This window comes from Gavialis gangeticus, unplaced genomic scaffold (genome assembly GCF_001723915.1).
Source record: "Gavialis gangeticus isolate Ggan-Ray unplaced genomic scaffold, GavGan_comp1, whole genome shotgun sequence".
NCBI classification, from domain to species: Eukaryota; Metazoa; Chordata; order Crocodylia; family Gavialidae; genus Gavialis; species Gavialis gangeticus.
Genome location: NW_017728997.1, coordinates 15,512,852 through 15,540,070, shown reverse-complemented (window position 1 = coordinate 15,540,070; position 27,219 = coordinate 15,512,852). Strand labels below are relative to the sequence as shown.

General features: G+C 40.5%; 1 protein-coding gene and 1 long non-coding RNA gene across 3 annotated transcripts in view; one reads left to right on the top strand and one right to left on the bottom strand.

Annotated features, from left to right (window-relative positions):
- ATXN7 (ataxin 7) overlaps positions 1-27,219 on the top strand; it is a 78,441-nt gene that overhangs the window by 16,400 nt on the left and 34,822 nt on the right. Inside the window, exon 3 of one of the 2 annotated variants that reach the window (XM_019504812.1) lies at positions 15,068-15,172. The exons of the other annotated variant lie outside the window; for it this stretch is intronic. Coding sequence (XP_019360357.1) covers positions 15,068-15,172 — 105 coding nt within the window. The remainder of the gene's footprint in view (positions 1-15,067; positions 15,173-27,219) is intronic. 2 annotated transcript variants of the gene reach the window in all.
- LOC109289002 overlaps positions 9,650-27,219 on the bottom strand; it is a 24,715-nt gene continuing 7,145 nt past the window's right edge. Inside the window, exons 2-4 of the long non-coding RNA XR_002095278.1 lie at positions 24,484-24,488; positions 14,738-14,748; positions 9,650-9,944 (exon numbers count right to left, since the gene is read on the bottom strand). This is a non-coding gene — a long non-coding RNA (uncharacterized LOC109289002). The remainder of the gene's footprint in view (positions 9,945-14,737; positions 14,749-24,483; positions 24,489-27,219) is intronic.

Here is a 27,219-nt window from a genome sequence, read left to right as displayed (position 1 = left end):
GCTGTATTTTTTTGCCTTCCCAAACCTAGAATCTACATTTGAGAATAAATGTGTTACTTCATTAAGGTAGACTGAAGACAGTCTCTTCTGACAGGTACTGAATGGAAGCATTTGGGAGGAGGGGAGGATTAAATTAATTTCCTGACTGGATGCTTTTATCTCATAAGAGCAGTCTCAAAGAGTAGTTCAGACAAATGCCCTTCTAATTTTTGTTTCGCTTTAGTGTTAAATGAGTGAGAGTTAACCAGAGCAACCATCTATAAATCACCCACAGTAACTGGCTTCTACTCCATATTGCATTCACTATTTTGGAGATTATGGACCTAATTTGATACACGGAGGGCTTCAATTGAAGCTGTTGCAATCCATATTTGTATACCTGTTACAAATTTGTAAAATTTGAACTAAATATTTTGTTTCCTGTAGCAAGATGACTGAATTGCTACAGTTCTATTAACTGCTTTATGGAACTCTAGTAATTCACTTTAAATTGAATTCTGTTTGAGACGTTGATTAGAGTAAATATTGCCTTATGTGTCATTTGAATAAAGGACCATTAAAATATGTTTTTGTTTTTCTTGCCAAAATGGATTTAAGAGAATACGTTTCTTTCAAACAACAGGCTAGGTCCCTTGGCTGTCTAGTCTGTTATGACTCAAATTGGGGTCTGTGCTGAAGGACAGGGAGAAACCCCAGAATGTACAGGGACAATTTTGTAGTATTGCATGTAGCGATTTCTTTATGGTCCCCCCTTTGGAAATTAATTTATGTCCTCGAGGATGAGGCCTGGTGCCCACTTGTAAATATTATCTGCAGCTGCCTTTTCTGATTTGAATCTAATAATGTTGAAAAGGGCAGCAATGATAGCCTTGGAGCACAAGTTGCTATATTTATCTGTTGAATAGGTACAGCGCAGAAAAGAAGAGTGCAAGCTTCCCCACCATACACAGGCAACATGTCTCGCTTGTGGCTTGTAGATCGCCTCTAGGGATAAAAGGGAAGCTCCCTCCATAACAATTGAATCCTCTACCTCCCTGCTGATACCATCAACAAGTGTGCTGCAGATGACTTTTGTGATGTAGATGCCTGCCCACTGGGAAATGGACTAGGAGTACTTGGCACTCCTCAGATTAAAATGTGGAGACTTGATAGTGGGTTACATAACTGAGCTTTATTAATCTATGTAAAATCTCTCTGAGATTGCTCCTGCACTCCTAAGGACATTGGCGATGGGAAACGGGCTGCTAGAAAGGGCTGTATCATTTGCCCTTTTGTGTAGCAGCACAACAGGGTTGATCTGGACTGTAGCATTTGGGTTGCCCGTATGATTGCTGTGTTTGTAAGGCATGCTTTCTGAAAGCATCTCGCCTGAAGTGCTTAGTCCTATTGCTGGAAGCAAGAGCTTTTGAGTAATTTCCAAATATGAAGCATTGCATTGTGGGACAGAGTTCGGCAGACTGGCTGAACAAGTTCAGCTGCAACCATTTTGGCTTTTTGCCTACGCTGGAAAGAAACCATTATGGTCTGCACTAGACTTCAGCTCAGATCTCAGCTGAAGACCTCAATTTAGATGCTGTAACATCTGAAATGCGTGCACGTGCAACAGCTGTGCCAGGCAGAGCATTTACAGGTGTTCTACATTCAAGTTTTCTTTTTCCAGGGAACGCTTGCTGTAGTTATCTGTTGTCTAGTGTTGCATTGTTTTTTTTTTCAGTAAAGCTGTGAGGCCGTAAGTTCCCCAAGTTCGTCACAGTCCTGAAGAAATGTGTTTACTTTTCAGTTTTACGTTCTTGTCTTTTAATGCCACTAACTGTTGCCCACACAGATGGGCAGAGTACCTTGCAGTTCTTTGCTATGTCATTCATTATTTTATCTATGTCATCTCTTATTTTTATTTAGTTTTGGGTTTTTTTTGTTTTTTTGTTTTTTTGTTTTTTTATAAATTAAAGCCTTATCTTGCAGCACGATGTACTTGGGAATCTGTCACTCACACAAAGCCCCATTGAAGTCAACAGGGTTCTGTGGAGTGCAGGCCTCCACCTGCGCATATCACGTTGCAGGATCAGGGACTGGATGTACTTAATCCACTTAAATCTGCATATGGAAGCCGTTTTCCGTCTCATCTCTTGTGTTGCTCGTCTTTATTCCTGCAGCCTTTTTTTGGCTCTGAGGTATCTAAAAGCTAAATGCTGTGCATAACTTGGGGTCATATTATGCATTTCTGTAATGCTGGAGAATTTTGTTTCCTGTCCCATTGTTAAAAATGAGCCTACAATAGGGAACAAATTCCCTGTTTTCTAGGTACATTGTGTGCATTTTAAATATGAAAATATCAAGTTTTTTTGTCTTCCTGGTTTTTACTGGAGGATTAGAGAAGTGGAGAGAGAGCTTTAACCAGCTGCTGATTGAAGCTGCAAAGGGTATTGGCTAAGAGGCATTCTCCCAAATGTTTGTCAAGCCTGAGTAAAGTAAGTATTCACCAAACTCAGTTAAACCAGCGCTTTACATAGTCTGCATATATTTCTTTTCCCCTTACAAGGTGGCTACAGAGCCCAGTGCGGTGCCATGCAGAGACACCCAAGACATGTGTTGGCATGGTCCTTTGCCCAGGGGTAGTTGAGAAGCAGGGTACATTAGCCCAGGCAGAGCACCATGCTAACACAGCTGTATTGCTTCCAGCACCTGAGCTAACATACATGTCTACAGGGCACACTGCACTGTGCCATGCTGACATGCACTTAGTTTCTGAAGTTTCTGTATCTCGTCCTGTCATAACTTTACTGGACTGGATGTCATCCGTAAAGGCCTGCAGTAAAAACAAGGGAGACAGCTCAAAGGTTATGCTAGCAGAAGCCAGAATCCCCTTTATGCATCACAACGTGACTAGCTGTTTTGGTTTGCGATTAACTTGTTACACAAAAATATTAAAATGCCAGTTCTTCTTAGTCCCATTCCCACTCTTCCCTGGGAAAGGGGTGAAGATGATCTCAGCAAATGAGAGAGAATGCCCCAGAAAAACCCACTATGTTTTGGTCTGGTCTCCCCTTCAATCTACTCTTGTGTCTATAGGCTGTCTTTTCTTTAAACAGGTTTAATTATTTCAGTGTTTTCTAAAATTTGCCATCATAAATTGTGTGCAAGTTGTACAAGCAGAGGAGGTGGGGTAGACCCTGCAAGAAGGATAGAGGAATGCTCAAGTCACAGGCAGCTGATGTGCAAAGGTAAAGGATAAATTTCCACCTTCAAATGTTAGGAAGTTAGAGCATAACAACTAACCCAGAGAGCTAGAGTCCTTAAGAGTTGGTGTTATACCACAACTGAGCAACAGCATACTAGGAAAATTGTCCTGACAGTGTGGGCAGGTAAATTAGCATTGCTACTGTAATGACATGTTTAGCTGCAGTTTTAGATCTATAATAAAACACACAAAGGAGTATGTAGCATTGAATTAAAGCCGACAGTTTCTCCTCATTCAGATTCTCTTCTGCAAAGAAATGCTGATGATATTAGCTCTGTAAATGCTAGACTGCATTAGCATGATGTCGATAATCATGGTTCAACACCTCCTGACTTTAAGCAATTGTTTTGCAAAAACATGTTGGAATATTCACTAATCATACTTATTTGACAAGTATGTTGCTTATAAGTTTGGAAATATGTCATTCTAGATGTTGCAGCTTTTCACTGAGCGACTGTACAGGCATTTGAGCTGTATCAAATAAAAGGCTACTTCAGTAAATAAATAAAACAGTAAATTCCTTATAGAGTATTAATAAATACCATGCATATTTGTTCAGCTAACTAGTGCATTTAGAACCATATAGAAATAAAGTTAACCAGCAAGTTTCTTGGCCTAATAATCCTGATTTGATTTAATGAAAGCATTATCAGTGCTATTTATGAAGCTGATTTTTAAAGAGAATAGGAGTGAGGAAGAGCATCACTATTTTCAGATCATTAGGTTGCAGAATAAAACAAGATTTTACCTGAATTGAGACTCCAGTGATAGATTTATCACTTGGTTCTGTTGTTTTCTTGAGTCTAACTGGTGTTTTGTTGCCTCAGGTCCTAGGTATGTGATGTAAAAAGTATATGCTGATGCTGTCTGGTGTTCCTGATGCATTGTCTTTGAAGCAGCACTTAAAAGAATAATAATGGCGCACACTCCTGTCACCAATGAGCTGTGACTTTGGTCAGCAAGGAAAAGGGTAGAATTGTTGGGTTCAAAAAGGGACGCAATGTGATGCATTAAATAATGTGCACCAGTGAAGCAAAAAAGATTTTCAGTGTAAAGATGCAGTCATTTCTCAGTTTGATAGTTGTATCAGTGTCACCACTTGATACCTAACTTTGTTATTGTCAGCTGATTTGGGGCAAGTTTTCTAACCCTGGAGATGAAATAGCATACTCTCTCTGAAATCGTGCACTCTGTATTTCAGAGGTGAGAGTAAATACATGTGCACATTGCTACGTTATTAGATTTTTCTGTCACAAAAGCTGTAGTCACCTATACAGCATGCCCACCCAGTTCTCAGTTGGGGGGAAAAATGTATAAAACTGAATGACTGAGATATCGCTGCTCTGTTCTTTGTCACAATATGCCAGGATTTTCCGGCACCTGATAATATCTCTTTGACATGATGTGGATGATTAAGACAACTGCATATTTTGTGCCTAGGCTTCTATTTGGGCTACCTGCATGGGGAAAGACTGCGTAGTTTTATTGAAACATCCATATCAGGGCTCTTCCAAAAAAAATCATGGCTGAATCAGGAAACAGCGAAAATCAGGAACCAGAATGCCATCTAAACCGTGCTATTTTAATGCACCGAAGGGGGATTTCCCCCCTCTCAATGGCAACTTTCTGTAAATTGTAAGTTTTAGATTTAACAAATTATTATACCCTGTTGCGAAAATACAGGTGCTTCATGGTAGACCGCTGTACTCCAACCGTGTGTGTGTTAAAAACAATAGTACAAAAACGTATTTAAGTTTACAGTACTCATCTAAGCAGATGATTTTAAAAAGGGCAATGCAATAGGTTAGTTGTAATGTTAGTCTGTTACTCTTGAGTTATCAGCTTTGATTTTCATTTGCAATCTTACCATGCAATTAGTGTAGGCATTTTGCTTATTTGACATATAATATAAATACTAATTTCTCTGCTTTGAAATTACAGCGTAGTGAGATCACCTTGGCTAAAATATGTAGGACTTAACTTAGCGTGAACTTTTATGCTGCATAAAATGATGAGAAATAGAGGTATGTACTATTAGGTACGCAATTTAATATATATGGAATGGCTTAGGAAATTTCAAATACCATCAAATCTGTGAAAACAAGGTAATGAGCAGATGGGGATATGTTTTGCAACTGGCTGACTTTGCTTCATCACTCAAGGCTCTGATGAAAACCTCCTGTAATAGAATACCACTGCGTGATGGGGGAGGGGGAAGGTATTTTGTTCTGCTGAAAGGATTTAAATGTAATGATACCTGGTTTCAGAACAAAATTTATGAACGAAATTTGAAAGCATTATTAAGGTTATTTAGTGAAATAAGTTCTAGAGAATAAATGGGTATAAATCTGAACAAAACTAGTGAAGTAGTACTGCTGTTTGGTAAGGTTTGATTTTGGTGAGAAGGATTAAATAGCTTGACACGTTTTATGTTGAGTTTTTTAAAACATAAATGTATAAACGGAATTTGGGTTCGGAGAACTTGACTGAGGATTGTATTATATACGTAATATAAATGATGGGAATACTCAAATCTCTTGGGCCTAAAATTAGACCTCCCAGCTGTATTTGAGATCGCAGGTGTACGCATACATGACACCCTTTCTTGTTATATGTCCTCCTGCTCTGTTCATGTCAGTAGGCAGAATATTAATTTTTGAAAGAGTGCTAAATCTTAGAGGATGGGCTACTTAAATCTCAGTTTTCTGCATCTTTGCAGGAAAAGCTGTAAGGAAGTATTGTGAGTGCTTTCATAACCTTGAAAGAAACCTCCCGTATGTTTGACTTAGGCTACCTAAAGTCTCATTGTAGCTTACAGTATGTTGCAAACCAACTTTTGGGGGCATCTGATTTTGGATTATTTATTTCTGAGAAACTGTGCACAGGGGAAGGTAAATAGATTTTTACCCTGGCAGTTTTCACCACAAAAACTTGTCTTTAGTTTGACATCAGTGCATTGTGTTGCTTCTCAGCTTCTTGCACCATTTGGTGTGTTGAGAGGATTCAACGTCTGTGTGCAACAGGCAAACTAAGGACAGAGGGTTGTGCTTAAAGGATCAGGACTGGAGCACTGATGTTGGCCTGTGACAAAGTGATTCAGGCCTAGTTATACGTTTGGCCTGGATTGTACGTTGAAACAGTCTTTTGGGCATATAGTCTTTTGCAAAATTAGAAGTTCAAGTTATGGTCACTCCGTAGTGTTTTTTAAAATTTAGATTTAAGTAAAGTAATACACTTTAGGTGCGCTTACTCTGGTTAAAAATGCAACAAGAATAAATAATTGTCAGACCAAAACTGCCAACTGTCCTTCCTCCAGCCCCCAAATGCCTGGTGTCAATCATAAAATAGAATACAAAGCACAAACCGTATACTTTTGTATTCCTTGACGAACCCTGACACCACCATCCCCTCCTCGGCAGTTGGGCTCTATTCTGTGCCCAGGAAGTTAACAGATCAAAGCTAATTTTGGATTGTGCAGGGAAGCAACCGGGTGTGAGTTCTGCAGTGGGGGGACTTTGCAGAAAGCACCTGGCCAGCAACTCCCTCTCTTACAAGTTCAGTGATTTCAACTTAGACAGCCATGCTGATTTTGAACTGTGACATTATGAAGCATGGCATAATGGTCACTTGTCTTGCCCTTACTTTTTATGTTAAAAGTAAAGATCCCTTTTGTTTGGTGCAGCACAGATAAAAATACTGAGTAGTAATAATTTTTTCTAGAGCTTCAAAAAGTATCTATTTGTGCCTGCAAGTAGATAGGCAGCTTATTTGCATATGCAAACCCTGCTTGTAGGCCTACTTTATATTTGCATGCACATACAGATGCTAGGGTATTTGTGTGCTCTTAATATGGACCCTTCTTTCATCACTGATAAAACACGCCTGTGAGAATTTGCAGGCAAGCAGAAATATGTTTTTAGCAGGAGCATTTATTTAGTTACACACCCAGGAAAATAACTTTGCATAAATTGTCTGTAAACCAAAATTATCAGTTTAAACCGGTATGTTTTGTGAACAAGAATTAGGATCTGTTTAGAAATGTAATTCTTTGTTGTCATTTATTTCTAAAGCAAACAGAAAACCTTTTATCATGATTTTGATTTTTTTAATAATAATACTGATAATCTATATATACTTCTGGATGCTGCCCGTATTCATTCAGCTGCTGGCTCTGTTCTGAAAAATAGTATTGAAATATTTGCTTTCTAAAACATTATATAATAGACTTTTCAGAGAATTGAATATGCAGACTATTAAAATTTTGGGGGTGCCAATTTTAGCAACACACAATCTACATTTAGGGTTTCAGTATGAAGATGTCAGTGTTCTTGGCTGGAAATAGGGATATATGTTCTAAAAGAAAGGAAGGGTTTTTTTTTTTAGAATGGGTTATTGCTGCTGCTATTATTAACAGTGTTATTCTGCCAAGAAAATCTTGGTCAGAAATGGATTCTGTTTTCTTGGTGTCTGTACGCATAGTCTGTGCCCCAGAGAACTTCTATTCTAAAGTCACGTCTGCACCATGAAATAAACCCAACTGTAGGTCCATGCTCTCCAGGTCTTTTAATCATGGTTTTGTTTCATTTTTCTTAATATAGTTCTCCTTTTTTCTGCTGCCCACAAACACTGTGATAGAAACTAAAGTCCCTTTTCCAGTTGAAATCCAGTCATTTTCATCTATTTTGGATGCCATCCTTGTGCATCCAGAAAATCATATGAGTTCGGATCACCAAAATCATGAGGTTTTTTTTTTTTTTTTTTTTAAGTAATAATTTCAGTAATAAGTTTTTTCTGCTTTCTGATGCAGTATTGGGACACTTAGCATTTGCCTTTTTGAGCTCTTAAATAAAAGAGCCAGAAACTTTTTAAGACAGAGTCTGAGATTCTGTGATTGAAGTCTGATTCCAGCAGCAGTGCAAGTGTTGCAGGACTCCTGATCAAACTGCAAGAATTGGCAACACTGTATTTATAAAAAGGATATTGGGCAGTTATAGTTGCCACACCTGTGTTAGACACCCTGCCAAAGGCTGAGGCCAATCCAGACTTTTAAAAGAATGCTAGGGTACAAGAGGAATTTAACAGACTTTTAGTTGAGGATTTACCTTTAAGTTAAATCATGAGCACTAGCACCATTTTCAACACAAAAGTGAACAGATCATTTTATTAAAGAGATATCAAAATTGGTATAAAAAGGAATATAATTATCCAAGACCGCTTTCAATCTGCATTATTAAGGGCTATAAGTATGTAATGATGACTAGATTACTAGGTGAGTAGCATTACATTTATGTTGTGCTAACTTATTAAACATGCTGTTGCAGTTCTAGTTAGCCAAAGCATTTTGCTATTGACATCAGTATATGAAGTGCATTTTGCCAACTTCTATTAAACAGCAGCTAACACTTACAGTTTGTGATTAATCAGGCCTGGACATTTTTTCTAATTTAGATTTACAAAGCAGTTTTTTAGATTGGCCATTATAGGATGCAGCTTTGGAAATGTTAAGCGTGCAAATACTTCTGCAGAACTTTTATATGGAGCTCTTTTACTTAAATACATTTTCTGTCAGATTTATGTTCTTTTACTATCCCTCTGAAAGTGTTAATTGCTTCACTTTGTCTTTCCTCCCCCCTTCTTTTTGCTTTCTCTTTCTCTTCCTCCGTTTCACTTTTGTCTCATCTGGTTCTTAAATTGTGGTAAACAGACTTCTGTAAAAAAAAAAGAAAAAAAAAAAAGGAAATTTGTGTATTAGTCTCTGAAACGAGTCAGATTGAGGGCTTATTTTCAACCCTTCCAGGAGGCTTTTGCAATTTTGGACCCAGCACTGAAAGCTACCTTTTCCCTGAAAGTTTTGCCTTAGCCCATTCCAGAGCAGACATTTTGTCTTAGTGGGTGCTGGATAGAGATTCTGTTTGAAGTACCTTGGTCCCAGTCTAATAAGTGACTGCAAAATTAGTATCAGGATCTCAGTTTAAATGTTGAAGTAGGAAGGGAAGGCACATAATGCAGCTGCAATGCACTCAGAATCTGGGGCTCAGTGAAATATAAGCTGCTGAATGTTGTCCAAGCTGGGTATTTTCTTTCTTTTCCTGTTCCCTATCGTGTTAAATCATGGAGCTGGGAGTTCCAAGACACTGTATTTTTGACATCTACAAACATTAATTCCTTCAGTGTAACAGCACTGGAAGAGAAGACTAAAAATATGTAGAAAATACTAGATTTTTTAGGCAGAAATAATTCCATGCTTGGTCTTTTCTGAGCATTAAGCATTTAACTTCTGCAGCAAACTTGCAGCGCAGTGCACCAAATACAATTTAAAAAGTAAAAATAAAAAACTAAGAGAGGACATATCATTCTTTCTGTACTGGATGAATAGTGCAGGAGTATGAAATTAAGGGGAAAAGGCTTTTAAAAACGAGAGTAAAACACAGTAATAGGATTTAAATAATCCCATCCGCAAAAAAGATGAAGCATCATTTGTAGGCTAAAACAGTAGTTCTCAACCTTTTTAGACCCGAGGCATCCCTTGCAAAATGCCAGCTCCTCGTTTGCACTTGCTTTTTGATTGCTGAAAAATAAGAGCAGCTTTTCTGTTGCAAAGAACTCAGAAAGACCACAACAGGTTGAATCGTTCTTATTTGAAATCTCTGGATTGATCTTGTGTATCCTGTTTGCATACCTAATGGTGCTAGTATTGTTTGCCACCCTGGGGCACCCCTGAAAGGATCTTGACACTGGACTAAAAGGGTGACTCTGAGTTAACCCAAACCCATGAGGAACCCACGTAACAGCCGTCAGTGCGGCCAGAACATTTGTGAGATGGACAAGTGAATGCTGAAGCTCTGGTGTTCACAGGAGTAGGTACCCTAGTACTGTGATGAAGGCAATTAGAGTGTGCTTCCTTGTCTGAAGTTAAGGCGGTCCATCTGACACGAACCTCCTAGAACAGATACAGCTTCTGTTGTTGGTCCTGCATAACTACTGCGTTTGTCCACAAAAAATGGAGCGCTCCCTTGAAAGTGGTTGTTGTTTTTGGTTGGGTTTTTTTTGGCCTTGCCCAGTCAAGAGTTAAAGCAGCCCAGTCTTGGAGACATGAGTGTGTGTAGATCATGGTTGCTAGGCTCTTGCATGGGCTTTATGGTTAAATATTTTAAAATGTCATCTTGAAGCTCAGAGGAGCGGTATGAAATGGCACTGTTGAAATACTATAAACTGCATTAGACTTTTAAATGAAGAATGAATTTATTTGCATGGCGTTAAATCAGATAAGCATAAAAGTACAAGATTTTTAGCCCAACTCTGAAGCGAGGGGAAAATGGGGTGAATATAAGTGTTTATTTGGTAGATGTTTAGTACTGAATTCTCTTTGTTAAATACATTTCGTACTTTCTGTTGTATTCCTCATGCACCGGTTACGCAGCACACCTACAGTACGATTGTTTCTGTGTTCCAAAGGTTAAGTTCCTTTTCAGAACTGAAGACACAATTTCTCTGAAACTTGTTTGCTGTTCATCTTGTGCAGCACTGTAAGAACCGTGCCAAAATAAAGTCGGCGAAGGGAGGACATTAAGATCCTATCTGTTCCCTGGATGGGCTCCTAACTGAGGCTTGAGAAACCTGGGTCCAATTCAAGACCCTTCTACAAACAGCTGATGTTGCTGCAAGCGGTCACTCAAACCCTCGGCATCAGTTCCTTGTTTGTAAAGCAGTAATAATACTTCCTTTCACACACTCTTTTCCTGCCTTTCTGAGAGTAGGCTGGGGTTTGGGGTCAGGACTATCTCTTGCTATATGCTATATCTCTTGCAGAGCCCATCGGTTTTACTAAGATAAAAATAATACAGATTTTAAAGAGTGGCTTTGCTAGTAAATGCGTTTGTCTCCTTTGTTGTCCACCTCTCCTTGGATTTTAGTCCCATTCTTTATTTTATCTCAGTTGTGTGGAAACACGTGAAATGAAAGATCATTTTAGTTCATTTGTGTGAGATGTCAGGACTTGCGTATATAAAACTCCCTTTGAAGTCACAGCTGGAGTTTTCTGCATGTAATGCAGACCTTTTGGTAGGCACTTTGCTGTTTGCTTGTGCTGTTCCCTCTGAATTTATGCTCTTTGACTCAGGTTTATATAGTTCTTTACAGTCGTTTGTTTTCTGCCACTTGGATTCTCAAATTGGTTTTGTAAGCATTTGAGCTGCAGGATAAATGTACTGAAAAATAAAAGGCCAGGGAATATGTTTCATACACATGTATAGCTTGTTGTCTAGTTAAGACATAATTTGTACTTAGGATTTGTACAAGAACTTTGTACTTGTTAACGAGGGCTGCTGTCACAGGCTGATGTTCAGCCCACCACTTGTACTTGACTTTCATATAGCACAGTACCTCTGCTCTCCATCCTTGTTCTTTTCTGAGAAATAAGAGCTTTGAATTGCACACAATTTCTACTACAGGCAATGCAGAAAGTACCAGTATTATACATTTCAGTACCCTCTCTACTCGAGAGAGAACAGACAGTGCAGAAGGAGGTGCAGCAAGCCTATGTGCGTGTGTGCAAGCCTGAAAGTAAATGGATAGGTGGCTTTGCAATCAATTGTCTGCTCACTTTAGAGAGGAGCAGGGATTCAATGAGTGATATCCCTTACTGGGAGTTAATCTTTTAAGATGATGCAGGACAATCCACTTTTAAATATACAACTTTGTAAGAGGCTATGTTTTGTGTGTGCTGGTTTAGGTGGGTAGTATGAGTTCAGAGTGAGCATATGAGTGCCACAGATGCCCATTTAAAATGTGATCCTCATCATCAAAGCAATTTCCGGATCCATGATCTCAACTATATGAAAGACTGACCATTAGTCTGTGGTCCATTAAAACAAGTGTGCTCTTCTGGGACAAGGTGCATCACAGAACTCATGGTGAAGTTTTAAGTGCAGAGTAAGGCCAGGGGAGCACTGGGGGCAGGAGGCAAGTGGCAGGAGGACAGACGGTGGGGAAGGGTTGGCGCAGGTGGAGTATAAGGAGCAAGAGGCTGCCTGCCCCCCACCATGGCTTTCCCTCCCACTTGCCCCCCTGCTGCTGCTTTTCCTGTTGCAGTAGTAGGTGGGGGGGGAAGATGATTAAAATGACCCTCCGTTGTATATGTAGAAGGTTTATTGTACATTTGAAATAGTCTTGGATTCTTGTAAGCGTGGCAGTTTTTGTAACAGGCAGGCAGGCAAATGCAGACCCTTGGGAATACCTACTATTTTGAGGGTTTGTGTTATTTTTATAAAAAAGAAAAAAAAACCACAATAAAAAAGTCGCATATTCCAAACTTAGATATTGTGTTTCTGTTTTCCTTCAGTGTATCGTGCCTGTGAATTGTTTTGAACAGATACGCTTATATTATCCAAATCTTAAGATGCTTCTTAAACTTTGGAACTTAAACAGGAATACATTTTTGTCTGTATGGAAATTTTTGGCTTCTGAAAAATGTAAACAGTTGGATTTCACTTGCAGGTTCAAATAACAACCCCCTATTTTCTGTTTGTTCCCAAAAGGCCGCTTTGATAACGTCTCAAGTTAATGGTAGGGAGTTGTTTTATCTTGCAAGAAAAAGGACAATAGGCAATATGTAGGGACTGTTTTTCTAGAGTTGTGTGAAGTAGTTTAAAGGCAGAAGTTTCTGTGCGGCGCTTCAGAGAACATATGCATGCCGTGTCAGGCAGCATTAGCGGACATCGCCAGCTGAAAAAATGTCACGCAGCTGCCATTGGAACAGTGCTGGCCATGCCCCGGAGCGTGCCAAAAACCGGCTCCATGACATTTTTCCAACAAGCGCCATGTGTGGAGCAGGACGGCGTGGGTCGGGCTCGGGGCTTGTTTCCACTGCAGTGCTCTCCAGCACTGTCTGGTGCTATATAGAGGTGCCCAAAGAGGTTCCTCCTCTACTCTCACCCTTTGCCTTTTCAGTTGGCACAGTTATCAGTGTGAAGCAATTCAGGGCAGGCAGATATTGGGAAAGAGCTGCTAGTTTCTAGAATCTAGTGTCTAGGGTATATTTGTTTGTGTTTTACCTAATCTATGGTAATTTTAAATACTATTATGTAAGGTTTCACCTTGTATTTCTTTAATGCTACATTCCTAATTGCGTATAAAAAACCCCCAAGGCTTATTATTGGTGCAAATTATAAAATGGCTGTCCTTGAAATCAAATTGTGTTAACAAATACTTCTTATAGTTATCCTTTTCATGTAGCTTCAGTTGCCGTACATGTCACAGGTAAGCTAGGTACTTGAAAGGATAAAATTAAATCTGGTCTCTGTCCGTTTATCACAGCATACCTGATTTATCCGTATCTGACATTCGCATGTGGCTACCTGTGGGATTCCAAAAGAGGCCAGTGGGTTGCGTGTTCCTGTGCGTTTTAATTTCAAACTAAGGTTCAGGAGAGTATTTAAAAAAAAAAAAAAAAGAACAATGCAGGATTAGGGTCGTGAGAGGCTTTTTATTTATTTATTAGAAAAAATAGTTAAATATTCCGACAGTAAAATGGTTTGTGACAAGTGCAGGCCTTAATTCTGCAAGCTGATTTGTGTGGGTTGACGCTGATGTCTCTCTCTATAAAGCACAATTGAAGTTATTCGGCCTCTGCTGTGTGTGGAAGTCATCCTGGAGGACTCTGGACGTATTCATTCAGACAGAGTCGATATTAGACATCACAAAATCAGTTTTTAATTCCTACAGAATTCAGATTAATTATCAAAGTGTATCCTTCCCAGAACATGGCAGTTGAAAATATTCCTTGACATATGCTCATGCTGAAAAAAATAACACTGTTGTCAATATTAAATTAATGCATAGATAATGAACTTGATTATATTTAAGTTAACCTTTGCATGTAAAGGTCTGTGGAAATTATTGTGTTAATGTTGTGTACGGTAAGAGAACAATTAAAAAAATCAGTTTTTTGTAACTATTGTTGGTTGGGTTATGCCACGTACCTTTGGGGAAGATATTTATGTATTTTGTTAATTATATGTTTTGTTAGGCTTTTGGGGGTTTTTTTGAACAGTTGAATAATCAAAGAATATGAATTTCACTTTTATGTAATAGTTTAGATTTGTGATCTAATACTTTATGTAATACTTTATCTGTAAATTACTGGAGAGTTTTTAATCATTAATCGGCAGTGTTGAGAAATTGGTTTTCTTAAATAACAAAATTGCTGAAACAAATTTTACTAGTGAGAAGGCTGAAAGCATGCGAGTTTATCACTGGCATACACATCTACTCTGACGTACTCTTATCTCTTTCTCCCTTGTATAACTGTTGCACGGATCTCTCTGGTAGCAGATGGCTGGAATATAATGCACTGTTAAACAAATAAAACCATTAGATACATAATGCTGCCTGGTAAATGACTGTGCATTGAAAATGGTTACAAAATTTTAAATAGAAAATAAACTTCATTTTAGAGTTCATTTAAAGAAAGGGGAATAGAACTTAAATTGCTCTCAGAACACAAAGCATCTCTCATGTTGTATGTCCTAAAAAAAAACAACGATTCTCTCTTATCTGCTTTGGAATAATGAGTTCTCAATCAGAGTGCTCCTAGGTGTCAACTGCCAATAAGCAATTATTTTAAATTTAGCTTTGAGAGAAAATATTTGTTTTGTAATATTTCACCATTTAACTATTGCTATTATCTATTCATTTTTTCTCACTTTCAGCATGTACTGAAATATGCTGTAGTAAATGATAGTTTGAATAGTGTCATATGGCTCTTTAACATAATTATTTTTTCCTAATTGTAAGCAGCTGAGAGATGCCCTTTTTGTCTTTTTGTTTTAGATATGCCAATATTTGGTCTTTGTCCAGCTCATGATGATTTCTATTTGGTGATGTGTAACCACTGTAATCAGGTCGTAAAACCACAGGCATTTCAATCACATTATGGTAAGTGCTTAACTATTTTTAATAATTAAGGATGAGGTTAATTCGGGATTAAGCCTGGCAATTTTTGATTATCCCTCTTCACGATCTTTGAAGTGAATGATGTGAACATCATTGTATTGTAAATGCAGGCTGAGAACCGAGGCTCTGTTCAGTCTAAATGCTAAAATGTTTTAGCACCTTTTTGGAAAAATGTCCATCTATCCAAATAGGGTTGTCCTTGTTGATGCTAGTAGACTGTTTCAATGCTCCTATCTTGAAACCCTGAATCTGTACAATCCAGTTTAAAAGTTTGTGTGTGTAGCTTGTGTACACACATCTTTTAATATTAAGAGTTGTGCAGTTGCAGTAAGAGACACAAACTGGAGCTGAAAACTGAACTTCCAGATGTTGTTGTGGAGGGAGGGAGCTTAATGCACATGAGAGAGTAATGAGCTAGTTTATTTAAAAAGGATCAATTTTCATTTGCTTTAGTGCTCAGATGATTTTTTGTATATAAACTGTGCTAGGAAGTTCTTGTTATGTTGGTTGGTGTGAGCCAGTGTTTACACAGCACTAAGAAAATGTGAAGTGCTATGCAAGTTCAAGTATTACTTCCTATGCAAAAGACAACCGAGGGAGGCAGCCATTTCTTTTAACTGCAGTGGAAACAAATACAAAATTGTGGAATGTAGTCTTCGCCTTGTTTGAATTGGGTTCCTTGAATGTTGATTTCTGCCATACTGGTGAAATTTAGAGTAAGTTTTCTAACCAAATGCTAATATGGGGCAAGTGTACTCCTCTCTTTTTTTCCTGATATTGGTGGGGTCTGTGTGTATGCATGCCTGCAGATGCACACCCCTACTTTCCTGGTTGCTGGAAAGGATCCACTTCTGTGGATGGTAAATGTTGGTTAGGGAATTCTTCCCAGGGCATGCAGAGGGGACTTATCCCTTTTTCCCCCATCTCTCTTCCTCTTTGGTTTTCCTTCCTTTGGATCACATGCTCCTCTTCTCCCTCTTTCTCCTACTTCAAATGACAAATACAGTCCTCGAGAAGGTTTGTGTTATAATTCTTTCTTTCTCAATGATTTAGGACAGGGTGGCCAACCTGTGGCATGCATGCCACAAGTGACACGGACAGCCTCTGTGTGTGTGATATGTGGCAGACCAGGGAGGGGACAGGCAGGTAGGACAGGGAGCAGAGAGCAAATCAGGCAGTTGGGCAGGGGATCGGAGTGGCACTCAGGGAGGGGCTGATTTGTGGCATGCCTGACAGAACTGTTGTTCCTTACCAGTTTAGGAAAAAAGCAGCAGTAAAAAAAATGTACTCCAGAGTTCTGGGAAGGGAAACACTTTCCTTCATCTAGCTGCTGTGAGCCAGTACCGGCCGAGAACAAGCTTATTCCTCATCAGTCCACTTTTTCACCGGTCTCTGAATATCAGGCCATCCAATAAATCCTTCTAATATATCACATTAAAGTGATTCTGAGTACTGTTAAAAATACATTATGGGGGAGGACTGGATGGGACGGAGATCTGAGTGCTGAGATGCAGAACCTTTCATCTCAAGGTCACCGACTTAAAACGGGCATGGGATGGTAGAGGGAAAAGCTGATGTTACATTGCAGATCGTTTTGTGAACTTTGTGAAATAATGTGATGACTTCCAGCCTGTTTCTTGCAGTCAGGTGTCTGTATTACAGAAACCAGTATTATAGTTGTTGGCATGAAAACCTTCTTGGCAGTCTCAGCAGACAGGTCATGAATTGAGTGGGCCTGGAAATTGAAGCGCTGCTCACTCCGGGAGACTGAAGGTGTTGGGAGATATGTAGAAGGTCGTCATGCATTTGTTCTTAAAGTTTGATTAAGTGTCTTACACAGACATTGCTTTCACTTTGAGGGAAGGGCAAGGGGGAGAAGATTTTGCAAAGCAGTGTTGTGAAAAACGAAGCCTAACATATTTTTACAGGTTCTGTATCAGTTGCGCTCACGTTGTAGGAATGTGACATGCCAAAAAAATTTCAGACATGCTAGAAACATTCGCCTCTTACTCTGAATATGAGAATGAGCTGTTTCAAAACAAGTGTAAAAGGCCGTGATAAGGAATGTCAAGGTTCTTGTTAACGTGTGCTATTATAGACAATAAGGAAGTTGGACGACTGTCTAGAAGTTTGGAAGGAAATGGGTGGAGTCCACAGTGATTGGAAAAACAGGGCCGGGTGGTGTCGTCCGCTATTAGAAGGGTTTGGCTTGGTATAATCTAACTTCAGAAAGATGAGCAGGCCAATATGAATGTGAGCTAGTTCATGCTTTCTGTTTTCAGTCCTTACCTTGTTTCATTTGTTAGGTGTTGTTTCTCATTTTAGCTCTCTTATATGTAAAAGCTGCTGATAAATCCCACAGACAAGTGATTTCCAAACACCAGCGTTTGCCTAGGATGAAGAAAATTGCAGGGACAATGAAAACACCCCTTTTTTTAAAAACGATGTATTTCAGCAGTATTTGCATTTAAATAATTGGGTAGGGAGGTTGTGCTTGTTGTTAGGGGCTGGAAGGGACCTTCCAGATCATCGGGTCCAGGCCCCCTGCACATGGAAAGATTGCTGGGGTCATCTTTAAACATGCAGAAAATCATTGTCTCTGGATTTTCACAATCAAATTTTCCACTGAGCAAGAGCTTTCACTTGTGGTTTTATTTTAGGATTGGTTTTTGTTTTGTTTTTTTGAACTGGGTCTCAGCTGATTTGAAGAAAAAAAATCACAGCAGCCCCTCCAAGTCATGGCTTTTTATAAATTTTCCATTCTTTTGAAACACTACCAGAGAGATGGGAATCTTAGATGGTTATACAGCTTTTGGGTAGTGTTGGTTGTACGTGGTGTTCTTTAAAGCTTGTCACAGTGCAATTTTTAGTTTCCAAAGTAGAATACGCTCTTTCAAAATGTCATTTTTGTCAGAGGAATGGTAAACAAACTATTCACTGAAGATAATGAGCTAATTAATTTCCTCCAAATCATGTTTGTGATAAACTGTTTGCCTAGGTAGGCTGAAAGGGCATTTTAGTTCATATGCTTTTTTCCTAGATGACATGTAATCAGATGATTTGAAATGTAATCTTATTCAGTTAACTGCATTTAACATTTTAATGAAATATATTTATAGAGGAATCTATTAATTTATTTGACTTGTGTCCAGCTGGTGTTTCTATTTTTTGCTGATCTTTGTTGTGCTGCCAGAAAGGATATTAGTCAGAATTTGAAATTAAATTTTCTTTTTTTTCTTTTTTCTTTTTTTGAAGCAGTTAAAACAAGTACGTAAGATACTAATTGCAGTTGTAATCAGTTTTGACTGCTATTTATTAGAGGATAAATATTTTATTAAAATTGGACTGCAAAATGCAATTTTGTAGTTGGTGTCCAGGCGGCTAGTTTTGTAAAGGATTAAAAAGGTGCTATAAAAATATTTTTAAAAAACACATGAAGCTTACAGTGGTATTAATTTTCTCTATCAATGATGATAAGTTTAACTCTTCCCTGAAAAAAAATTCCATTGTCCACACAATAAACTTTGTATAACCTCTTTAATATCCTTGGGTAGATTTCCTACATGGTGTGTATTGTGTAAAAAGCAGTTTGTTCAGATTATTCTGTTTGTTCAAAATAACTCTGTTTTTTTGGATTATTTTACACTTTTAGGGGGGCAAATGATACTTGACATCGCTATAACCATGCTGTACCTTCTCTGTGACTTGAGGGAGAGAGATGTCCTTCATTTTTTTTGTCTCCTGTTTCTTTCCTTTTCCCTTCAGCTTTCCATCCCTTTCTCTCGCTCAACCTCTAGATGTTGCTGTGTCCTCACAGGGGTCCCAATATGAGCAACACTTACAAACTTCAGGGTTGTAGGCCTGATGCTTCCTGCATTCTGACCCTTGCTAGTCAGCTTTTGGCAAAGTCACTTATCCTCCATGTCGCAGGTTTTGCACTCGCAGCATGGATATAATGTACCTTAAGGTATTTTGAGATCTGTGGGTGAGATGTTTGCTCATGTTGTCTGTCAATTATTTAATGGTTGTGGAAAGCTATATAAGCGCTAACCCTGAGGAGAGAAAGTGCTAGGGTATCATGTTCCTGAATCCCTAGGCAGGCATGCCCAGTCCCTCTACTGATTCTCACCGCTTTGTCATGCAGTAGCAAATAAGATTAACTACTCTATTCAGCTTCACTTCTGCTGTTGTGTGGACAACAGGGAAGCTGTGAAGAATGCCTGTTTCACCTTGTTGACCCTTTTGGAAAGCTCAGAGCAGCAGCAGAGGCAGATGCTAATTATTCAGCCTAAACGAGGGAGATTGGGGGGGTTGGGGGGGAGGGAAGGATAGAATAGTACAGGCCACCTTCCCCTTCGGCGGTTTCCGGGAGGCCCTGAGGCTGAAGAGGGGTAGCTAGGGTCATCGCCACCCCCAACCCTGCTGTTGCCAGAAGAGGGAGAAGTTGGGGAGCTTTCTCCTTTCAGCAGGTGGAGAAAAGCAGATGTTCACATTTGTCAAATACCTGTTAGCTAGCAGCTGATGGGGACGGTGACCAGCACCCTGGAAATCCCAGCTCGGGCTTCAGCAGCCTGAATTTCAAGTGTGTGTGGGGCATCATCTCAGGGGCTGCATTTCCTACGCCACCCCTTCCACTCACCACCTCGAGCCAATTCCTTCACATGCACTTGTTTATGGCATCTTTGGCTAGTCCGCTTTACTCCTGGGGGTAGTGAGTGTCTGGTAGATATGTTTCGAGCATTTGTGTCTAGATGAAAAACTTATTCAACCTGATTTTAATCAGGATAAAAGGTCCCATTAATTTTCTGCAGCTTTGATAAAAATAATCTCAATCAGCATTGCTGTACTTGACCTTTTGTAATAGGTTGTAGTAATATCCTGGGTTGTTTTTATGTTTGTATTTTCTTAATTTCTAATATCGCCTATAACTTAAGCATCGGAGGCTCTTCAGCCTAGCATCGCATTTAGTTACTTCCCCTGCCTCGTAGCTGGAACCAGAACATAAATGATCTCGTATTCACTTCCTGCAAAGTAGTTTTGACAGCAACTGGCCAAGCCAAAAACTTGACATCGGTATTTAAGAGTTTTTTGAGATTCTGTTCTGAAGTTCTCAAGGTGTTAGCATCGTTTCTAGGAAGGGAAATATGAAGTCAAAGATGGAGTGTCTGGGCTAGATGGTATTTAAAGCGGAGAGAGGAAAGGAATCTGCCTCTGGAGCCATCAAACTTGAAGGGTATTTTTTTTGTTGTTTGTTAGAAGGCTGCGTGAGCTCGTATGTCCTTTAAATGGACACGGCTTTATTTATGTTTATGATCTATTTGGCAGTAGACTAATTTTTCTCAGTAATTAGGTGCCTGCTGTTCACCCGTAACTCTTGACCAGTGTAAAAATATACAAATCATAGGAATTTCTGACAATATTGGTAATCCAAAACCCTTCTCCTGTAATGGTCCAGTAACCAAAGGAAAACTTTTAGAGCCTCTAGCTTTGCACAGTTGGGCCAGCAATCTGCCATGCATATTGCCGAACAGGCACAGGTGGTTTTTGACATACACTAGGCCAAAGTTGGTATATATAATTAAAAAAGTCATCATTGGCAACCTCAGCAGGTTCCTTTTGCAGCGTGAGCCAGTCCTCATACAGTCATTCACGAAGTCTAGGTTCCAGCAGCCAGATTTTAGTTTCTGGGTGCAGTAACGACTAGCTTAATTTCTTCTTGGCAGAGCTGTGTGAAATTCTATAGCGTTAGCAAGAACCATTTTGGCATATTCCCAGAAAGGAATGGGCTCACAATTCAGCATAGGATTTGTTTCAAAAAAATATTTCGACTGATTACTTAGTTATTTTTAAATAGTACATCGTTAAATAAGAAAGCATTGCCACCTGCAAAAGTAAGTCACTGTAAATATACCAGCGTTACAGTCAGGGCTTGAAATACATACCCAGAAACTATTGGCTAAGTACTAAGCGTCCCAGCCAGGGTAAAAAATAACATGCTGTCCTGCCATGGTCACATCTCCCCAAAATTTTAAGAATAAAATAGGTGGGCGTTGGGTTTAAGTGTAACATCACAATCAGTTCACTTAGACAGTTCCTTTTGTAAGCATAGGGGATAAAACGTTTTTATTAGGTAAAAGCTTCATTTTTTGAAGACGTTAATGGCATAACCTCGCCCAATCTTTTTTCTTACTGTAGGTGCATGATTTTTCAAGTCCTGATTGTAGGCATAAAAGAGGGAGATTGGGGTAATACCTGATAACAAAGCAGCGATGTTCAGCATCAAACTTTAAAAAGCAAGGAAATCCATTGTTCAGTTTACTGCTTAATCTGTAATTTATATCATTCTAGCTACAGTGCAGTACTTGCTAAAATACATAATATGTAAAATTAGCACAGCATGCTTTCTTCTCTCTTTGCCTGAGATTGATTAGTGTGAATTGAATTCCTTGCTGTTCTGCTGGAGCAAATAGCACACAATGCAGAAATCGGAGCATCTCGGACTCTGGATGTAGGGAGAATGTCTTCTCTTCCATTAGGAGAGAGATGTAAAGTTTAAAAGCCTTCCAGCTAAACCTCTGGTCCTGCACAGCGATATTCCAAGTTTGGGACTACACGCTGGCATTCTCTTTTTCAGGATTAGTGCCTAAACAAGGGACAGTAGGAGGAAGAAGCAAAATGGTTAGTTGTATTGATGGGCAAAAAAGCATTGTGTTCTTTTTCCTTTAGAGAAGGAAGTCTGGCATATGGGTGTGGAATACCTCAACTAAACTCTGTATATAAATTAGAAAAATTTGGGAAGAGGTTAGCAGTTTTAAGAACATGTCAGTCAGGGCCCAGATGAGAAGCCAGAAGAAACAACCTGAAATTGTAGGATAGCCAGATGCATTTGTTGCAAATGGATCGGTACAACTAAAGTGAACAGTTGGGTAAACGAAATAGGTAAGCAATTTAAAAGTCGATGTGAAGTCCCATCGTTCAGATACATGGGGCAGATTGTGACGTTCTTAAGAGTCGCTGCTTCCGATTGCCTGCAGATTCAGGAAAGGCAGCACGGCATCAGCATACCTGAAAGGTTTCTTCACAGCTACAAGGGCACTTTCTAGCTCCTGACCACTCCTTCCTTCTGGGAACCAGCCAGGGGAGATGGCATACAGGGGGAGGGCAGGCCACGGGCATGGAGGAACTGGCACGGAGCCTAGAGCAGCACTGCGTGCAGAAGTATGAAGCTGCAAGCAGCTAGAAGGACGGCAGGCCAAGGAGGGAGGAGGAGCCTCGCTGCGGAGGGAGAGAGACAGGCTTCCTGCTGGCATGGGCAGGAGAGGAGAGGGCATGGGATCTCAGAGCTAGCCCCTTCGGGGCAAAGGCGCCGTGTTAAAGGGACGCTGCCACATGGCTCGATCCTGACGTTTGACCAAATGCAAAACAGTGCGATGTTTATAAAAGCTTCCTGGTTTGCTGCTTTTGGGAAATATGTGTTCTCATGAACTGTGTCGACTATTCCAAGAACTGCAAACCTCAGATCAGCACCACAGAGCTTTTATCGTTTCAGCAAGACGTATTCTGGGAAGTTCTGGAAACAGCGTCAGGTAGTGAGCTACACAGATAAAGAGAGTTGTGTGGTGGTGTTTTTTTAACCACCAAGAAGAAAATAGCCATTTTCACATACCTGTATATTTCTGTGTTGCATAGCTTTTTATCTCCCCCTTTCCTCTCTCAGCCCACCACCTCCAGGCAGCTGCCATACTCTGACAAAAGAGAGAGGCCACTCACAGATTCCCTTGTGTCGCACAGCTAGGAGCTAGCTCTGAGAAGTCTCAGCATGGTGCATTGCCAGCGTGGATTTCTGCTCAGCTCGGCTTCCCACAAAACCAGTAACAATAAGACCTGTCACTGGGATGAGGGAGAGGGGGAGTGCTGTGGGGAACCTGCCTAAAGGTATATGGGAGGGAGGCGATGGCATTTGCAGGAAGAGCAAGTCTTTACTGGGAGAGCTTTTGCATGGCTGCAAGCTACGGGGTTGCAGTCTGGCTGGGGATATCCATGGGGGAGGAGAGAAGGGGAAGAAAAGCAGATAAAACTGAAGGAGGTGAGAGGAAAAACGCAAGTAAGGAAATAGGGTGAGGAGGAAGGTAAATAAGCAGAGAGAAAAAGAGGCCCAGAGAGAAGAATCCGGTGGCATTAGGTAAATTGGTGGGGGGGGCAGCGTTTCTTTAAAAACAAAAAATGGGGAAAGAAGAGACATTACAACAACAAAAAATTGTACCTTGGCTTCTTCCTTTTGAAGTGAAAATGTTTGCTTTAATGTAGTTTGTACAAGTGACTGACATGACACGGTTTTCTACATGTGAAAAATAGTCCAGTCCTGCTTTCGCTATTTCTGTGGCTGGGATGTGGACAGATGCACGTGCGTGGGCGCACACCCGATTACTAGAATCCTTCGCTTTGCTCTTGTCTTTCTTTAGTTCGTTTGCTCTTGTTGCTCTACCTCATGCAAAATATATATTTCTGTAGCATCAGTTATATTTCTTAGAAAATGTAGGGGTACTTAGGATGTGGCTGTGGCTTCTTCTGCGACCAATAGGTTGTCGCGACTTTTGTAATGCCACGGACATGAGTGTCTGCAAGAGTGTCTGTATTGGAGAAGAGGTCCAGAACTGAGCTACAGGGAAGGAAGCTGTTCATGGTGGACCCCTGCAAAAAACAATGTTTTTTGTGCATGCTTTGCTCCCTCTGCTGGTTCTGCAGCAACCCGACATCAGTCCTACGCTTGCTGGTAGGTTCTCATCTCTCACAGTGCCGCAGACATCCAGAGCTGGCCAAAAGCTGCCCAAATGTCAGGCTTGTGTCAAAACTCAAGATAAAATGAACGCCTACAATATTGAGAGGAATAATGACATTTTATTTACAGTTATCTAATTGGTATTGCATGGGGGGGGGGCGTTCCCCCCCAAAGTACTGGAGTATTTATTCTCGTATTGATTTCCAGTTTGCTGTTTCTGACTTTTCAGTTATTTCCTGACAGTGGTATCTCAAATTATCATTAGTATTATCGATGATAATATTATATTCCTGAATATATGCCACAAAGTGGTAGAAGCAAAGGAGCTGGCATTTTGTCCCTAATGTTCAAAGCCTGCAAGCTGTGTTTTTTAAGCATCGCCAGAAGAGGGAGTGTATAATACTTCTGACGTAAAGATACCTTCCAATGTATTTTCAAATAGCTAATCAGTAAATACATGATTTACATGTATAACTTGTAAGTAAAAATCTTGGAAGAAATTTCAATTGTTGACTTAAACTCCCAATATTAAGGAAGCTAAGAGTTAATGATATTTTTAAATTTCTTTTAATGCCCTAACAAACTATAAATAATTATTTGTTCTTTATTTAGTAGCCGTAAAAAAAAAAAAAAGGATATCACAAATGGAAACTGAAGTCCTGTCACATTTATAAACTTTGCAGGGTGTGTTTAATTACGATGAATGTTTAATACTTGATAGTTTTAATGAGCAGTGATGTATTTGGCTTCCCCCCCCCCCCTATCTATAACAGTCAGGAGGGACCTGTGCATGCCACTTGATAAAACCATTACAAAACGAAACCATCTAAACTTTTACATTTCATGAAACTCTCAAAAAGTAGCAAATTGAAATGTGTGAAATTTAATATTGTATTTCCTTGTGTGTGATATGTCCCTTACCTGAATATGTGGGCTATCGCAACCTCATTGGGATTGTTGTGACAATTATGTCAGCTGCTTTTCATGAACTTGGAGAAGACCATCACTGTCACCTTGTAGCTGCTTCGTGTGCGTAAGAAAAAACCTTGTTCTGTTCGCCCTGGAAAGCACGAACTTCTGTGACCACGAAACCTGCATGCGAGGGACGTGCAGCATGTTGACGCAGTGAAAGGAAGGTTTATCCACTGCGCAGTCATGCAAGCCACAGGAGAGAAACCACTATGTACCTGGCATCCTGGTGCTGCTTAGGGTGGCGAGCATCCTACTTGCTGCTGTTCCCTGCTTTTGATTCTGCAACCGCCCCGGGGACTGCAGGGGACCAGAATTACCATGGTGGTAGAAACCTGTTCCACCGACAGTGGTTGGCCTGGAATAAGGATCAGCTTTAAGAGGATCTGTCTTTTCTTGATTAACAGAACAAAACGTTTTGTTCCTGTGGTGGTGAGGGACTCTTCCATTCCACTCCCTGTGGTCTGGAGACTGGCACAGGGCAGGGTTCCTGCCGAGTTAATGCAGTTCCCACATAATTGAGCTTCCCTTCACCACTTGGCAAGGCTGTCAGGAAATATTTGGCTCACGGGTCTGTAACACAGAGGATAGCTTTCAAAAGGGAGACTTCTCTTTCAGCTAGAAGTTTTTCTTATGTGTCTGCACAAAGCAGGAACATCCTCTCTCCCTTAGGATATTGTATTCCTGGTCACAGGCCCTCCTATGTGTAGCCTCTGTCGTTCCCAGGAACCTGTCTTGTCATATTTGGCAGTGGTGTTTTGTAGCTAGCTCAATGGTTTGGGACAGGGGTGTACCTTCTTTTGATCAAGAGCCTCCTATGCCCCTCTGGGACTCAACCTGTAGACTCTGCTACTTTATCTGTAGAACTACATTGGATTTCGCACAGCGTTTCCTACACAGCATACGTTTCTATTGAATTCAGAAACGGCCTGTTAGGCATTCGCATTGATTTGCACTGTTTTAGTCGGATCTGGATAAATTCAGCTGCCAGGAGGAAAGCCAGACAGTGCTAGAAAGTGTCCTGTTGTTGTGACATCGCAAAAGTTTTCACTTGCATTTCTAAAGCCAAAGATTTTGGTGCTGTAGCTGTAGCTGGTTCCTCCAAAATAAAACGAGCTGCTTGGATGGGGATGAAGTTACCAAGTGATTTGTTTAATTTCTTTCGTGCCTTTCATGTGCCATCATAAAGTGTTTTAAGCATGTGAAGGGACTCACTCGTTTTTGTCTAATGCAGACTCAGGCTGCTGCTGTGTTTGTCTGGCCAGTGTGCTTTCCATAGCGTCCAGATCTGCAGCAAGGAGGCTGCTGCAGGGCCAGCTGCTGACCTTTGGTAGCAGTCAGTCTCCCTCTGCAGTCACCAGGATGCGTACGGGGAAGCGACAGGCTATTTCGAATATGCTAGAAGCACTGACAGGCTGCCGAGCTCCCTGCTACTTCCTCTGTGCAGTACCACTTGTCCTAGCGACTGCGTTCAGGAAGAGCTAAGACTGTAAACATGAAACGCTTCCCCAGGAATGGATTTCTCTGCGTTCATGCACATTGGCATGGAGTGGGGACGCTGTGAAATCTGCCTGCGCATCCTCGAAAAGAGCTAAATCCACAGGATGGTTTTCCACCTATGGCACGTGTATTTGCACGTCTGTGAAATGTTTGTGTTTCTATAAAGCTAAATGTACGCGCTGAGTTGATAACCATGCAGGACTCTATAACTTGACTGCCTGCTTCTCTTTCCTCTACGCCAGCTTTCTAGGACTTTTCCCTTTTCCTAAAACCTAAGCAACTGTTTCTGCTTCTGCTTCCCCCCTGCCCCCTATGAACAAATACCTGCCCGGTGAGCAAACAAATTGCATGAAGCCCAGGACTGAGAATAAATAAATATTGAGTAGGAACTCTTTGCGGCCTTGTGATCTGTTTGTTCCCAGCTTTGCAGAACAAGGTTTGCACCTTGTTGGAGACCGAATATAAGGTGTTGGGGGGTCGTGGCTTTGTCCATTGTTACTCAAGCATGTGCTGGGGTGTCCTTGTCTTGAGCCACTGGCTCCATTCTGGTGGCATTGCTTCTTGAATTCAAGTATCACTATTACAGCGTAATTTAGGTGAACTCATTCATACTAGAAATATGAGAAACCCACTGTAGTGGGAGGCAGCGGCTGCTGCAGCAGAGTGGAGCCCAGCTCCCTCTCCCCTGTGGGTGGCATAGCTGGAGTGGAGCCTGTGGGGGTGGGGGGATGCGGGCTGCCCACTGTAGGGTCGGAGCTCCTTGCCCTGCTGCCCTCCCCCC